At 44.2% G+C, this 17,228-nt stretch overlaps 1 protein-coding gene across 23 annotated transcripts in view; it reads right to left on the minus strand.

Moving 5' to 3' along the window:
• NRXN1 (neurexin 1) overlaps nt 1–17,228 on the minus strand; it is a 1,284,195-nt gene that overhangs the window by 713,898 nt on the left and 553,069 nt on the right. For 15 of the 23 annotated variants that reach the window (XM_045285734.1, XM_045285740.1, XM_030884336.2 and 12 more), the window contains 3 exons: nt 13,719–14,102; nt 3,617–3,820; nt 1,015–1,041 (listed from right to left, as the gene is read on the minus strand). In XM_045285734.1, the coding sequence (XP_045141669.1) occupies nt 1,015–1,041; nt 3,617–3,820; nt 13,719–14,102 (615 nt within the window). The remainder of the gene's footprint in view (nt 1–1,014; nt 1,042–3,616; nt 3,821–13,718; nt 14,103–17,228) is intronic. The other 8 variants (XM_030884348.2, XM_030884347.2, XM_045285747.1 and 5 more) reach the window with 1 other exon arrangement.

The following is a 17,228-nucleotide window of genomic DNA, read 5'->3' on the forward strand; positions in this document are numbered from 1 at the left end:
CTGTTCCTCACAGGATGACTTACGGACATTTGGAAACACAGCCAGCAGACTGGGAAGCAAACTCCATTAACACTCAGCATTTCTCCAAGGATTGAAACATAAAATTGCACGGAATCTGGCAAAGAAAGGTTAGAAACTTGTTCGACTCATTTTATTTAAATAGCTAACAATTTTGAGATCATTGGAAGGCCTTCCTGCGTGTGGTTCAGCACAACCTGAAAAAGAAAAACTTCAACATGTACGTAAAGCCATAACATGAGCATACTTTTAAGAGAATGCTACAACCCAAAATAAAGCCACAGTCCTCTAATCCTTTCAGATGATCCAGTTCAAATTCAAATACAACTCAGTCCATTCACCATTTTTTTTTTTCTTCTTCCGACTCCTCATTTAGCATGCAGATCACAGATTGGAAAGGTTTGGGTTATTTTTGTAGGTATGTGATTAGGATGTAAAAATTCATCATATAAATGTTCTTAATCAACATGGGAAAAGCCTTAGAACAAAGAACCTTCTGTACATAAAACTTGGAGAAACAGACTTTCCTTGGTGGAATTTAGAAGGATTTCATGGTAGCTCTCAGAGTGAGGAATTCAATACCTTTTATTCTATATTTGTGTTCGAGATGGAAACAAAAACAGACCCACCCACCCCCTCCCAAATGTGAAGGAAATTAGACTAACAGTATTTTCTCCTGGCTCTTTGGCCATAAAGAAACTCCTATAGTCCCAGATTTGGCCAACTATAAGTGGAATGTCAGCTCTGGATGGCTCATAGATGCATTTGTACCTTCTGTTACAAAATGCAGGCCATTTCTTTTCCCATTTAGAGACAGGAAGACAGTCTTCCACTCGACAGACTTCAAATGAATTTTTACATCCAGATGATGGACTGGTATGTTTCAAAAGTGAGTTCATGAGTCGGAAAATCTCGGTTTCCCTCTCTCTCTTTTTCCTGACTAGCTGACATCATAATGGAGGAATAACATTTTAAAAATTTTGAATAGGCACTTACTGGAATTACAGTTAATCCTGATACAATCTAGATGGGGAAGAATAGATGAAAAATGAAAATTTATCCTTCAAGGTAATAGCTGCAGACATCCAATAAAATCACAGTCCACCCTTCCGGGGACAGACACATGCAAATATGGCCACTCCGTATCAGTATTCTTTACAGACTTCTAGAACCCGGATTTATTGTTACAAAACGTTCACCGTTGGAAGCAAAATAGAAAGTTTAAAAAAAAATGGCCAATTCAAACAAAGCTACATGGTGACAAATCTAAGTGGAATAGAGAGTTGCTAACTGTCAAAGATGCTTGTCTTAGATTGGCTGCGACTTGCTCCCCATGTGTGAAAGAACATAGTATGGCTTTCAAAGTAATTAAAAAGTGCTCCGTCACAATGGGGTACAGTGCAAACCCAGCTAGGCACAGACATCTTGGACCTCCAAAATTAAATATCCCACAAAGGCCAACAGAATCGCGTGGTGAAATGGACAAGAAGTTAAAATGATTTTCACCTCATCTTAATGTGGTTTTTTTTTTTTCTTTCCTTTTCCTTTGCCCTCTCTCTCTCAGGCACAGAAAAATTAATAGTCAGATGTCGGCATTCCGTGCCCGGCATAAATTGGAGGAGGAAAGGAATGCTTACTTGAGAAGCCCTGCGGGGTAGAGAGCGCTGTCATGCTTCAGCGTACACAAGCCTGTCCCTCTTGTCCCTCTCTCAAAAGCTCATAATGTTAGCTCTGTGTGCTAAGTGTCATGGCCGACACCACTATCGATTTCCTTTTTTTACACTTAACTTCAGATAAAAGCAAGTGCTAGACGGACGGAATGTCTAGTCTGGATAACACAGCTTGTGATGACAATGGTCATTTTAAAATACTCTGTGGGGACGCGGTAGGTTTATTTTGCAGACATATATTGGTTGGTGTTTGTCTTGGTATTTAATGCCTTTGGGGAGCTTGAAAAATACAAACCTAGATTCTGTTTCCATATAGCTGAGTTTGTCATGTGTCGTCAACCGCATCAGAAAAGTGGTTGCAAACAGCCAAGGACCAGCACTACACATCTCTTCCCACAGAATGCTTTGCTGTTGGAAAATCCCCAGGACTGTTTCTGCTCGGGCTTGCAGCCAGCCCCTCGGTTGAAAATAGGTGACTCATTTTGATTGACGTGCAGTAACCTATGGTTGCCGCGAGAGGGCACTCTAACAGAACAATAGCAATGCAGCCTTAAAAATAACCCGGAACACTCCCATAAGAATTTTACCTAATTTAACTAATATTATTTTAATGTCATTATATGCAGTATTCTATAAGTGGCATAACATATATTTTGTGAGCTATCATTCGGCCCAGAATAATTTGAAAATGTACATGGAGTTTCCATAAATGCTTTACCTCATAACATTTTACAACTTAAAAAAAAATATATATATATATAAACCTAAATAGTTTCACCTTTTATTTATCTATCTATTTTTTTGTGCCCTAGCACTATCAGAAGATACAGTAAAACCTCATTAATTTGGACCCCTCTCGTTTGAAGTTAGTGATAAAAATAAAAATTTGGGGGCAGAATATTAATTCTGTACTTTGAGGTGCAATCTGTGGAGAGAAATATAAAACACAGAGATATGATTTGAAAGTACATCAGGAAGAATCTGATTTCATGAACTTTACTATACACTAATAACATGGATGCGTTACTACAGCAGTGTGTTAATTGTGGATAATTCTTAGCTACTTAGTAAAGCCAGTCTAATCAGACCGTCACTGGACGAGATTTTTTTTCAGCTATTAATTCATATTCTTTAATAGAATGGGGAATATACATTAAAAACTATTTTTCTTTCACCCGTTTTTTGTAGCCTATGATTCAGATTTTTTAAATTCAGCCCAGCTTTCCTACACAATCCATCCAAATTCGTGAGGTTTTACTGCAGTGCGCTCTTTCTCACTGCTACAGTCAAGCAGGAAAGCATTATCTTTCTGTAGAAGAGCCTGCGCTTTCAGTGTTCTCGTGGCTGTTTGCGAAGGGCCGCAGACTTTGGGCATTGAAGGGTTGTGGATTGCCTTTCGGAGAGCAAAATATCACCACACAGTGTTTCCAAACAGAAAAGATGTGACACCACGTCGGGTACCATTCAAAGGAGAGAGCCCACAGGAAAAAATTAAGAGCAAACTGTTGCCCTCGATCGTGACGTTGAACTTTGGTATTGCTGCATACGGCGCGTAACAGAATGCAGCTGCTCATTTCTCTGCAAAGATAGAATCTGTAACCAGTCAGAATGTCAGCCAGGGAAACAACAGAGAAATTTCCGTTTCAGACACCTGGAGCCCGGTCCTTTTGTATTTTCATTAACATCGCAGGGAATAGCTAGGGCTTCCCCTTTAAGAACCCTCAGTGGTAGGAATCACAAAACAGGAATGTATGTTTAAAGGAATAAAAGCAATAAAAAAAGATGCCAAAAGAACCTAACGTACTTCCAATGATGGAAAGAAGACCATTAAGGGGTTTGACTTCCGGTGGCAAACAGGCTACTTGATAAATGTTCGCAGGCAAAACAGAACACAAAGTGTTATCCCGTGGGGGAAGGGAAGGTGTTACCTAGGTTGACCGTGAGTTTCACACGCCCTGCATCCAACTCCAGGCGGAGCGTGTCTGCAGAGTCTCTGGACGTGGTGGCCATGAGGATGCCGTAAGCGCGCTGGGATCGGAACCGCAAGGACACGTCCTCGGCCTCCGTGTGCATCACCACCGGGAGCTGGATTTTCATAAACATACTCCCGTCATAGCTCAAAATCGTTGCCTCTATAGATAGGAAATACATGGAGGAGGTCTTGGTCATTTAGAGAATTCATACTTTAAGACAAAAAAAAATCCAACAGGTAGTATAGTACCGGCTTCCAGTTAGAACAAACCCAAACCACACTCACTGCCATTGAGTCAATGCTGACTCCCAGCCTTTCTCCTCTGGAGCTGCTGGTGGTTCGAACTGCTGACCACGCGGATGGCAGTCCAACGAGTAACCATCACACCACCAGGGCTCCTCCTAATTAGAACATAGGACTACAAATCAGCTCTTCTTCTTCAACCAAAAAACCCATTATTGTAAGCTGGAAAGTCACCCAAGATTTCCTCGTTAAAGGAGCTGCTGAAACCTGGTGGCCGCATAGCAGAGCTTTTCCGGTCCCTACCCCAGCACTCGCGGCATTTGTCTCGGGGGCTTGCTCATGCGTCTCCGTCAGCAAGCACGGGGCTCACATTCTTCTGGACAGCCATATTGTTGGGCCTGGTCGGAAGCACTGGTAGCCTCGGAGACTTAGGAACGTCTAGTGCATAGGCCAGTCACTTTGACAATGGTCAAGTCTGGCTCACTTTCAATTTTAAGTTGGAATGGCAAAACTTGAAGATCTGCAAGGTCTTGATCCTAAAATGCCATGATGCTGACCGATGTTACTATCATGACTTGATTTTTCAAAATCTCTGGGCTGGAAGGAAATAGCATTTAAATCCAAGAATCAGCCCAATACTTTCCCAAAGGTGCAGTTCAGGGGAAAGAAAAAAAGGAGAAGAAAACATGGTATTGGCAAACAATAGATAATGTTTCTAAGCTATAATATTTTTACTACGGCACAAATGATAACTTCTTGTAACTGACCATTTATAGGCCAGGGGTACCTTGAAACATTATTTGTAATGTTTGTAACAACATTATTTGTAACAACAATGGTGAACATCATACATCTAATAACAACATAACTTTTTGAATGAGGCTGGGGTGGAAATGAAGTTTATGTGGTTGAGTGCTATTAAGCCTATTTGGGTTTCTTTAATAATGCAGTTGCTTAACTTTGCATTCAACACTCAGGGAATGAATAGCAAAAAGTGTTGATCACAAACCAACTACCCCTTAGTGGGACACACCGTATGGTGGCTGGACATGGCAAAACAGGAGTCATGCTGCTTTCTCATTGGTTCTGATAACTCAGAATGTGATTTCATAAAAGAAAAACTTCCTGAAATGAAAAAGTAGAGCATTCGCCCCCTTGGTCTGGGTACACGGCACAGCACAACCATGACCTTTACTGATACAACTGTGCTCATTATTAAGGCTCAAGCTTGGACTGGTGGTCTTGCAAGTTGATCTTTCAGAACGTCCAGTATTGTTTCTAATAAACCTTAGTCATTTTTTGTGGTCATTCTGCAACTCAAGGCATATCTAAGCCACTAAGTGCGGAGCAGCCCGCATTTTCCTCCTTTGTGCTCTTCTTTGTTCCTTTGACTCTGAGTCACCTACAGGTGTTTGGTTACTCTCTTATTTATTAACCTCCCCGACCACTCGCCAAGCTCCATCCCTTATCCAGGGTCTCTTTGACAGTCCCAACTGGAATACCGTGTGCACCTTACTAAGCTTCTAATTCACACAGAAAATCAACCCAAAATGAGTAAACATAAAGCAAGTTCTTATCCCACCTTCTTCATCCTGGTCAGAAGGCATAAGTGTAGGCTCAGGCCCCCCCACTCTTCCGATTTCTCTCATGTCTTCTCTGCAAATTATAATCTAGATGTGTGGAGACTCTCATTCAAGTCCAATTCAAGATCACTTCTTATCTTCACCTCTAAAACAAACCCTCTGATTCTACTCCCTTTCACACCTGGATCAGAACAATGATTCTCTCCATGGCCTTCCAACTACACCCTTTTCCTCGGGTCGGCAGCGCAGCCAGGCTAAACTTGTCAACAAGTTAATCAGATTGCACCCTGCCCTTGTTTAAGCCTCCCAATACGTATCCCACTCCCACCCCCACCCATGCTGTGTTGGACTGCGATCCCCATGGTTGGCAGTTCAAAACCACCACCATCACCACCAGTTCCTCGGGAGAAAGATTGGGCTTTCTACTCCTGGAAATTGTTACAGTCTTGGAAACTCACAGGAGGATCCTTTGGGTCAGCATTGACTCGATGTCCCTGAGAGCACGTAAAACAATGTCTGCTCTCTTTATACAAACCCATAAAGCTCTGGTCTCAGCCTTTATATGCCCCACCCACACAGTTCATCACACCCACGCGGCCTGCCTCGCCCTCATTTAATCACACTTTTGTCTTAAAAGATTCAACTTTTGCCCAGTTCCTTCACAATTCAGTTGTTCAACTTCTGTGCCCAACAGTGATGTCACTAGGGAGCTCCAGGGTCGGGTGGACCTCACTGGGTGCCATTATCAGAGAGGGTGACGTTAAAATGACCATCTATAAAACGTGCCTGCAGTTTTCCTGCAGATATTGGTTGCTATTTTAAAATACTCCTCATAGGCAGGCAAAAGCTGGACAAGGAGTAAGGGAAATCCAGGAAGAAGCGATGCCTGTGAGTAATGATGTTACCAAAGAATATTGATATACGATGGTCTGCCTGAGGAATGACAAAATATGGGCTGAGGAAGTCGAGCCAGAATGTTCCTTAGCAGTGGGAATGGTGAGACTTGACTCTGATGGACAGTGGGCATGCTATCAGGAGGGAGCAGCCCCTGGCTGAGGACGCCATGCTAGGAAGGCCCTTGTGGAGGGGAATGGAGCCAGCGCCTGCCCAGGATGGGCTGGGGCACCCCGACCCGTCTGAGCATGGTCCTGTCCATTGTGATGAACTAGATGGTACCTCGCAACAAAAAACGTATTCCATAAACTCTGTTTACATATCTGAATATTCCTACAAAACTAAAATGCTGTGCTAATTGACTTTTGGAGCCTTCTAATGCACTTGATTTTTGGTCATTATTGCTTAATTACAATGAGGCTTTGAATCTCATAGTCTCATCTACATGCCTTATTAGAATTTAGAAGTGCAACTTTCATTTTCCTAGTGGTTTATGTTACTGCCATTGCCATTACATGCAGTGATACATGAGAACTATGATTTATGAGTAACAATCATAAAAAAAATTACTCAGGGTTCTCTGGGGTCTGGTCCATCATTGTACCCACAGGACACCTGGGTGACGTTACTGGCTCGAAGCACAACTTGAAGTTTCCCTTCCTCAGTCCAGTCACTGTACCCATGCGCTGCGTCATTTGTTTTAAGGTACCCTTTCCTTTCCTACAATACCGCCCATGTCCCCTCTTAGACTATAAGTGCTCCGAGGATGGAAGCCTGTCTGTCCCTCCTGTTCATTGCTCTGTCAGCTGTGATGGGCCACAGGGGAGGAGTCACAGTCAATATTCAGGAACTAAGGATTGCCTTTGATACTGAACATCTATGAGTCTATTTTCATGTGAATGCTACTTAAAAAAGGGTTCACCAAAGAAATCAATGGTTTATTCTACGTATTGTAAGTGGAATCTGCTTTTTAAAAAGTGTTTAAATAACACATTTATTATAAAACCAACTTTTGATGGACATGAGTGTGCCACAGATGATAGACTGGGGAGGGGCCTCTGTATCAAACGGGTCCGATTGCAAACATGTTTCTACACACTAAGAAAGCAATATCAAATATGATCCATCTAAAACGCAGCAGTTCTGCGTCATATCATATACTGAGCTCTCTTACCGAATCAACCAGAATAAATCAGTTGGAGTTGTCATTGCTGCTGTCCTTATTAGGTGGAAGTTTTATAAGAGCAGGTGTTTTATCATTTTTTTCTCTCAATAGTGAGTCTCAACAACTTAGAAGGGTGCTTGGCATGTAAAACACAGTCAATAAATATTTGTTAATGAATGAGAAATGATTAATGTTAAATCCCAGGGGCTATTTTTAAATCTAGTCATGTTTCATAAAACTAGCTCCTTTAGTTAAAATGTATAAATAAAATATGTTCAGCAAATCTGATTCTCCCTTACCAAGAAACTGGCTTTATGTCTAAAAAGAATATAAAATGTTCATCTGCTGAAAATGTGAAAACACTTTGAACACTCTTTTGATGTTTTACTGACATAACATTAACATAGGTTAAAGAGCAAAATACTTAAACAACTGAGTATAATGTCAAAGTAATGGTTTATTATATAGCTTCATTTTAGGTTGATTGAGAAATTTCAGATTGATCAGTTTTCCATTATCCCGTTTTTATGTGTAAAAATGTGTCCTGCCATGTTCCAAGAACATGTTTATCTTCCCACTGTTGGAACAACTTGAAGTCCCCTGTTGATTAGAATTGTCTGACCCTTGGAAGTTGGATAGCATCTTTCCTGCTGATTTGCGGGGGGAGGTCAGATGCTTACCGGCATCCTTCCTGAGGGCAATCAGTTGCCAGTCTGCAGTGCGACCGGCTCCCTGCTGTTAAGGACGATGGACAGGCCTGCAGTCTCGCTTGCTGGGCTTCTCCTCTCCCCTCCCATCCTCCCTTGTTCCCTTGCCCTCCTTCCCTTCCCCCTCTCTCCACGTGGACCATCAAGTAGGGCTGAGGTGAGCCTGCTGCTAGGAATTGTGTCTGACTCCATTATTCAACCTCTCTCTTCTATCTTTCATGCTCTCTAAACTATATTATAATATATGTATATATATACATACATATATACAGTATATATATATAAACAACCATACAATTGTACTTACTGAACGCGTGATTAGTGGTGGGGCTGGCACCCCCAACTCCTACCACACTGATTCTCCTTGGAGACTGGACAGGATGTTTCCTGTCAGTCCTTCTTGCCTTACATCGCAAGTCTTAGGTTGGGATGTGGGCAAGTAGGACAATGTCATCCCCTCCCTCTATGATGTTGTTGGATATCACTTTTGGTTTAATTTTCCAAATATAAAAACATGACAAAGAAAATACTTTCCCAAAATATCTCTATAGGTCCCCAAATTCTAAATCACCACTGTGTAAAAATATCCAGGTAAATCTTTTATCCCCTTCCTCAGCACCATGTAGCACGATCTCAGGCAAGAGGAACTAAGAGCAAATGTATATCATGGGTCCTAAATAAAGAATGGCCAAGGTTACGAAGTCTAGTTCCTATATTTGTGCTGGAAAACAATGGGTAGCATGTACAAATTTCCCTAGAAGTCTTTTGTTCTGGAAATACTGACTCACCATGGATTCTGGTAACAATAGGATCCCAGGGACAGAAATAGGACCTCAAACATGGTCTTATCAATATTTATCAAATGAAGGACACAGTGGAATAGATCCTGCTCTAGTTATTGGTTCCTTTGCTGTAACCCCTTCATGTGGATATGGCTCTGTGTGTGTATGCGTGTGTGTGCGCGTGCGCGTGCATGTGTGTATGTATTTCAGCCAGGTAAGACATTTCCCTAAGAAAGATACTATCCTGAAGTTTAGAGAGGAAATCTTAGTAGGAGCTGCTCAGGAAATAATTAAGCGTGATTATAAAGTTATAGTGAACTACAGGAAAAAAAATGTTTCTGACATAATCATAATCTTAATTTGGTCTTTACTCTTTCTTTCCCCAAACTTTAGCCAATTATGCTTTATACATGTAAAGCAGCAAATACATAGAGTTTAAAAGCCATTTTTGATTATTCACTTTATTTGGTATCATACAAGTAAAAGAATATATTATTAATTTCCCCTGCTTTGCCCTATAAAATCTGTTAGTCAATAATCAGATTTAAAAAATCATCTCATATTTTTCGTGGAGAGTAGTTTAATTTGAGTTAAACACTTGTGTTCATCATGTGGAAGTAAAGCATTCATTTGGCAGCCTGGATGACTGACAGCAGGCTATATTTGGATAAAATACACTTCAAAGTCGAAGACCATGGAAGATCTCTGAACGTCAGCATTCTCCCCAAAGCTGGAGGAATGAGAAAATAGAGTGAATCAACAAAATGTGAGTGCCTCTCAGTGCCATGCTAAATGCTGTGTCTGTGAAAAGAACTTGTTCATGGAAGCACACGAGTCCTCATAATTAGAGTTAAGGTTTAATTAAACGAGAAATGGAAAATGTACAAAGTGTTGTCTGGCGCAGCCAAATAAGTTGTAAACAACTCTCTGACATCTGAAGGTTATGTTATTTGACAGCATCCTTCAGCATTAGCAAAATTATTTTATCATTGGGAGGCCACAAGAGTTCCTTAAAAGGCTAATCACAGTACGCTCCTTCCCGGTGGGGAAGGAAAAACAGTCTCACTTTGTCTTCTATGCCTTCTTTGCCCTGCCATTCAGTTGGATAGATCTGCTGTGTGCATGAGTCCTTGGTGCAGCCTCAAGTGTACACCTGGGCTCAGTTTTGCCTGAAGGCAGTCACATGGTGTGACCAACCACGGAAATCAGAGAAAGAGCCAGATTATACTGCTCGGACATCTGTCCCCCCATCTGTTAGGGTTTGAACACACAAGTGCAAAGAGATCTCTGATGATGTCCACAGTCTCACAACCCCAAATAAGTTCGAGCTACGTTTCTGCAAATTCTCTGTCTCGCATTGAAAATAAAAGTTCAGGAGGTAAGGTGCTGAATTTATCTTTAATTGAACATTATTTCTCTATTATTCTTCCTTAAAGGATCAAGATACATAAAGAAAAGTATTATTAACTGGGTGACTACTTAGCCTGTCAGCAGAAATTCTGTTCTTTCCTCTAGACTCCCTTGACATACTTAATGCAACCTGGAGATTTCCTATATGCCCTGATGCCATCATTTCTCAGGCTCAACTGTCCAAGGATTGGAACAGATTTTCTAATTGAATAAATAAAACTTTATAATGTATTTATTATTGCCAAAAAAAGTAACTAAGAACAATACTCTGGGTTCCCTTCTCTTTCCTCTTGGAATTGTCGATCAGTTCTTCCGTGACTACTAGCCTTCTGTGATCAGCATGTCCCTGAAGAAGAACCACTGCCAAGTCCCTCTCTTCTGAACTGGAAACCGAGGACAGCCGGGTGTTGGGCTGCCCGAGGTTGGGCGCAGCTGTGAACCGCGCTGGGAGTAGGGCCGCAGGCTCCTGCCCCTGGTTCCCGGGAGGAACATCACGCGAGCGAGGAAACTTCTCCCGAAGAGTCCAGATGGCTCACAGCACATAGAGGCAGCCCAGAAACAAGAACAACATGAACAACACAACCGTCTTCTTCTCCACCTAAAAGCCAACCTGAGGACACATAAATCCGTGGGCTTGTCAGATGGATTGGACGCCAAATCTCACTGAGGAAGTTTGGTATTAAATTCTCATTTGCCAATCTGCATATGCTCGCCACCCCTCCGTCTATTACTGCACTGTATAAATAGCCCCTTTCCCTCATTCTGGCTCACAATACTCGATGCTGCTATTTTTAATTTCTGCCATATGTAGTAGCAGACTATTGCCACAGGGTGGTACACTAGGCATATATAACTGAAGGCTTTTGAAATTCGTGTGACGGTTCAGTGAAGCCCCTTTCCAGCTTCACTTAACCAGGAGGCCGCAGAAATACTGGCAGCTCTGAGTGATTAAAATTCAAATAAAATCTTAAATCACGACGACCAGCTAATCTCCTATTATGCTGAACTGTAATATTTGCAGTAAGCGTTGCCACTGCTTTTTCTTTTTTTAATTCTACCCAACAAACCAAAGAGAATCTAAACTAAGGGGGGGACATGAAAGGAGGGTCTTAGACAGGCTAGATGCCAAACCAGACACCAAATTGACTAGCAGAGCTAGTCGCGAGTAGCAATTCACAGGATCCTGGTGGCCTACGTGGTCAGGCACTACCCTGCTCACCGAGAAGTTGGTGGAAAAACCAACAGTGACTACAATGGAAAGGCGTGGTGATCTGCTTAGTAAAGATTTCAGCCAAGACACCCTTGTGGGACAAGCCTACTTTCTTACCTGGGGTGGCTAGGAGTCCCAGACAACTTCCCAGACAATTCCCCCAAACTGCAAATAGGGGTGGTCATAAGCAAAATGAACGAATCTGAAGCAACATGAATACGCATTGATTGATGCAGTTCTATCTATAGCACAGGGAAGCCATAACATTTTAGTAGCTCACTGAAGATCATGATTAGATGATTAATTCTTTGTATTAATCAATATTAAGAATAGAACTAATAAGCAGAGGCACCTCCTTGTTAAGATAGTCAGGGTCGCATTTCAAGTCTGAGTTCTGCAGAATAGCTGCTTTTTTTTTTTTTCCCCTCTAGCAAGAGCGAGCTAAAACTAAACTATTTCACAGGAGAAGAAAGAGTAAATGCAAGTGTCTTAAGTAAATAGATGCCAGGCTTTTAGGCTAAATATCTAATAGAGGCAATGCTATTTGGTGCTTGGGAGTAACAATGGACCAGCTCATCAGTATTTGCTGGTATTGATTTTTAGGGCCATTGTTGGAAATGAGTGACAATTGGTGTAGTGATGAGGGCCTTTAGCTGAAACACTTGGGTCGATAGACGGGCAAATTCAGAACTATTTGTTCTGCTTCTTCTTCCTCCAGCCTGGCCCAAAGATCAGCTTTGGCTGCCCTCACCCTTCACTACACCATCTAAGAGTAAAAGAAGGGCAGCTACACAGAAAGCCACGGGCACAAATCTGTAAACAAATCCCTGCCACCAGTGCGGTCTCAGCCAAAGGCAAGTCCCTTTGAAGTCAGGGCACACTTAGCACAGGGTTGTTGAAAGTCAGCTCACTTTCAGAAGGCCATGCCTGGTGGCTGGCTAAGTGAAAGCCATCAGCTGCTGGCAAGCAGGCTGTGATTCGCAGACCCTGTGGGCGGCACGGCAAACCTGGGCTCCACGGGGTTCACAAAGGCTGGTTGTTAAAGCGGAGCACAAGGCGTCTACGTGGGCTGGAACGTCTCATGTTTTAGCAACTAAGCACATTCCTGTTTATATCACCAGGGTCTCCCCAGGAGGAGTTGACCGAAGTGAAACGAGGAGACCAATGTAAAGTCTTAAACAATATAGTGTCGGGGAAGTTGTCGCTTCCGGCTTCCACCACAAGCACACAACAAAACTCATCGCCATCAAGTTGATTCCAGCTCTTAGCATCTGATTCCTTGCAGCCTTAGGTGGGGTCGAAGTCAGTGCTTAGCTGACGGAATGGCGGTTAGCGGCTAACAACTAGCACCCAGTAGCAGCAGGGCCAGCTCACTTCAAATACTATTTCTTAACATTGGGCCAGATCAAGCACACTGCCACCAAGTCAGGTCTGACTCACAGTGTCCTTGTGGGCTGAGAAGCAAAGCCTCCCGGACTTTTCAAGCTGGTAATCTCACTGGGAGCCACTGCTACTTTGTTCCCCCATGAAGTTCTGGCTGGTGGCCCAGCACTTAACCACTGTGCCGCCAGGGTTGTCTTCTAGAAGCCTTGACTTTATCTGCTTCCTGCCTTCTTAATTGTCAGTGTTCTGAATTTAAAAACTAGAGAAAGGGAGTGCAGGGATTGATTGCCCACAGTGCCTCTTAGGCTCAGATCCTCCAGCAAAGTCCCCCAAACCTCCTTGGCCTACTGCCCTGTTTTTCAAAAACAAAACAAAATAACTCTGCTTTGGAAGCACCCCCTAGGACCACCCACTGCCTGCCCCCACCCGGCCCCCCAAAGAGAGGACCAACCGCTTTGGCAAGCACTGCCCTAGAGAATACCACAAAGGCCCACGTTTCTACCCAGGCAGCCAGCTCAGACCCTATGAGAATCATCCAGGGCTCACGAATGGCAGGGCAGCAGTGGCTGCTCGGCTGGCACAAAGCTCCTGGCAGCCGAGGGGGCGACATGGCTCTGTGGTCAGTCTCGAGTCTGGAGTCTCAGCTCCAGAGACTCAGCGGCTCGGGTTTTGGAATCCTACCTCGCTCGCAGGATCTGCCAAGGTAGCCTGTTCCGGAACAATCGCAGACATATCTGTTCCACCCATCCCTGCACAGGCCGTTGTTCTTGCACGGATTGCTCAGGCACGGCTTGGCGCTTTCCCGGGAGCAGGAGGGCTTCACTCCAGCAGTGCTTTGAATCTCAGCCATCTGCCGGATGTCTTTGCTCTGGCCGTCGATGAACAGATCCCGGATGCAGCCCACATAGCCGTAGTTGAGCAGCGCAGTCCACACCTCGGTGGGGAAGACGAGGCCGGCCTTGTTTTCTGGGAGCCCCCCCAAGTACAGCTCGTCATCCAGGTCCAGAATCTCACTCTCGCCGGGAGCCGTGTAGGGCGTGCGCAGCGTGTTGACAGAAATGGTACCTGTGGCAACGACAAGAGAAGGCGCAGGCCTTTACCGTGTCTGACCTGTCCCCCGTTCTCTAGTCTAAGGTGAGCCTGTTCAGGGCAGACGTGGCTTATTTTTCTTACTCACTCACACGTCCCCTTAGAACGAACAGAAAACTACATTCTTTTAGAAATCAGAGAGACTGTACCTCGTAGGCTTCTGTGTGAGTTTGAAAATTAAAACCAAGTGTTTTCTCAGGCAACAGATACTTTGTCAGCCCCCACCTAAGAGCTTAAGGAAGAAGAGAGAGAGAAGACGAGGAAGAAGGAAAGGAAGGGAGAGGGGACGATGGGGGCCACAGGGAAAAAGAAAGCAAAGAAGAAATGGACATTCTGTCCTACTCTGGAAGAAAGTCAGGCTACCTTTGGCTAAGGCTCCTGGTTCAAAGTCAGCCTGTACCTGTAAACCGAGGAATGCTGTGTGCCTTTCTCGTTCATTGGCTTGGCTTCTCTGATGGAAGAAGTGTTTGGCCTGGTGCCTAGGTCAAAATGACTTCATCATTCCTTAGCTACGTTGATTTGCTTCAGTAGTCTCAGTTTCCTCCTCCAGGGAATGGGCACAATGATATAACCCACCTTGTACAAGAGCTCTGAACGCGTGTTTTATTGACAGTCACCACTGCCTAAATGTTGGGCATTGCCATTCAGCGCAGCACCCCAAGCAAGTCCCTTGTTTCCTTTTTTATACCAAAGTAATCACTTACTGGAATGGACAATTTTTTTTTTGTTATTTGTTTCCTTTCACTCCCAAACCCAGCAGGAAATACAAAGACTCATAAAAAGACAGGAACCCTACCATACGGAGCCAGCCATTTGAGTCATAGAAACCTTTGTGAGGACTCCATACAAAAAGAAAGGAAAGAAAATATGGAAAATGGAAGGTTAATGCTAGATTGCTCAAATTCTAACCACATCCTACCTCCAGAAGGACCTCTGTAAAAATACATCTATGAGCCATGGGGAGGTAGCACAGGGACCCATGGCCATCTCATCCCACTTTTGCTTTACAGGTTTTGATCATAAAGCAGAACAGGAAGAGTCTTGCAAGAGATTGTGAGGGAAATCCTCAGGGATTTTGGAAGCAGCCACCTAAGGGAGGCCTGAAGTCAAAGGGCGGGGGTACAGAGCTGGGGTCAGAAGAGCAGATACGAAGAAGCTTTTTAATCCCTTCAGGGGGATACCTAAACTTGTCCAGGGAATATCAGGTCTATGATGCCTGTGAAAAACTCTTTGCTAGGGAGGGTCACGGAAATGTCACAGGCCCTGCCCCATTCCAGGAGTGTGTGTGCCCCCAGCAGCGGGAGGTGGGGTCGGGGTGGGGTGGGTATGGGGGTCTGTGAGAGAGAAGGATGCTGGGGACCCTTGAGAGAGACTGGCCAGGCGCCCATGTCACTGCCAAGGCATTGGGCTCTCTAGATTTTCATAGAAAGAAACAGAAAACACCCTTTGGGGATAAAGACTCACCAGGATGACTAGGCTAGCCTTTCGAAAAGGATAACAAAGTGGGATTTCTGAGAAAGGCAGTGGCAAGGCCCAATAGCACAGGGCTCATTTCTACTGTTCTCCTGTGTGCACATGTCAAGAAGAAAGCTCTCATCTAGGGACACTTCCAAAAAACTCACACAAAAGACAGGAGTCACTGGTGACTCACAGTGTCCTGTAGCGTCAGAGGAGGTCAGGCAGGACTGCCCCATAGGGCTTTTAAGGCGGTCCATTTTTTCAGAAGCAGACCGGCACACGTTTATCCCACGGGGTAGCTGTTGGGTTTAAACTGCTGACCTCTCGCTGGCACCCGGTGCTTAACCCTCTGCGGCATTATGTCATAACATCCTACTTAAAAATAGTTAATCATGTCCTTTTGGGGAAACGGAGCTGTGCTCCATTGAGAGAGAATGTCGACTCTTTCCTATTTGAACTAGATGATCCCTGTATGTATTTAAACCACCATTGTGTTGTGTACAGCACTGTCCAAGACGGCCGAGTTCATGGTCGTTTTATCCTCTGCAGCAGCTAAGCTCTGCTAGACAACGATGAGAGTGAGGTGTTCAGGATAAAAGAGAAGACAGACATTTTCAAATGAAAACACATATGATAGGTAGAAAGCAAGGGGCTATGTGCAGTCAACAGTGATGTATCTTTCTAAGGTGACAGACAGGAAGAGCAGTCCCCCCTCTTTTCTTCCAAGTAGTTCAAGAAGGACCTAGAAGCAGTAGAAATTTTGAGAATTTGACTAAATGAAAAATGTAATATTGGAGTTTGGGAAAAAATGACGACCCGATAGGACTCACCTGTCCGGAGCTCCTGCTGTCAGACCAGAAAATTGGGAGAGATTCTATACATAGCTGGGGAGGCCCTGCCTTTCTTGGGGCCCTAGATGGGGCTGTGGGAACACCCCAGCCCCCACCCCTGCTGCAGTGCTACGTACAGCACAAGGCAGGTATTCCAGTGAACTCCAGCACTCAACTGACACCTGGCCATGGGTGCAATCTTGCATTTGAAGTAATCCCACACAGCATCCGTGGAACCCTACATCAAATGGGTACACCACCTCGCTACCTTGAGGAAGAGTTGGAACTCCTCCAGCCTCACGGACAGGTGATCAAGTCTCAGTTACCTCCTTACCTACTACTCTATTTCTTCTCTCTTTTTTCACTAGCCCTTCTATCTTTCCCACTGCAGTCAGTCTCAAAACGAGCTCAGGTTTGTGTTGGGGCTTTTTCCCCTCTCTTTCCTCTTTTTCCCTCTTTCTCTTCTTCTCTCCCACTCTCGCCTATCATATGCCACTACTGGCTTCCAGGCCACTACCCTCCGCTTAGGGCAAATCGACCCAAATAGCAGGAGGAACTCCAGCCTGCCCTCCATGGGAGTGCTGTACCCCACACAAGGCAGCTGGGACAGGCATCTACAACACGTTGCACTGCTGAGGAAACCTCTGTCGGATCTCTAAGGTGATCTCGTCAACTAGGGCAATTCTGCCCAGCACCACTGGGTCCCTGCATTAAAAGGGCACATCAACCTGCCATTGTGGGGCAGGGTCTAAACCCCTCTGGCCCCACATTCAAGCAATCAGGGATCAGCTATCTCTTTATTCTTTATTTCCTC

Source organism: Echinops telfairi, unplaced genomic scaffold, assembly GCF_000313985.2.
Source record: "Echinops telfairi isolate 266 unplaced genomic scaffold, ASM31398v2 ScPeMD7_7475;HRSCAF=8513, whole genome shotgun sequence".
Classification (NCBI taxonomy): domain Eukaryota; kingdom Metazoa; phylum Chordata; class Mammalia; order Afrosoricida; family Tenrecidae; genus Echinops; species Echinops telfairi.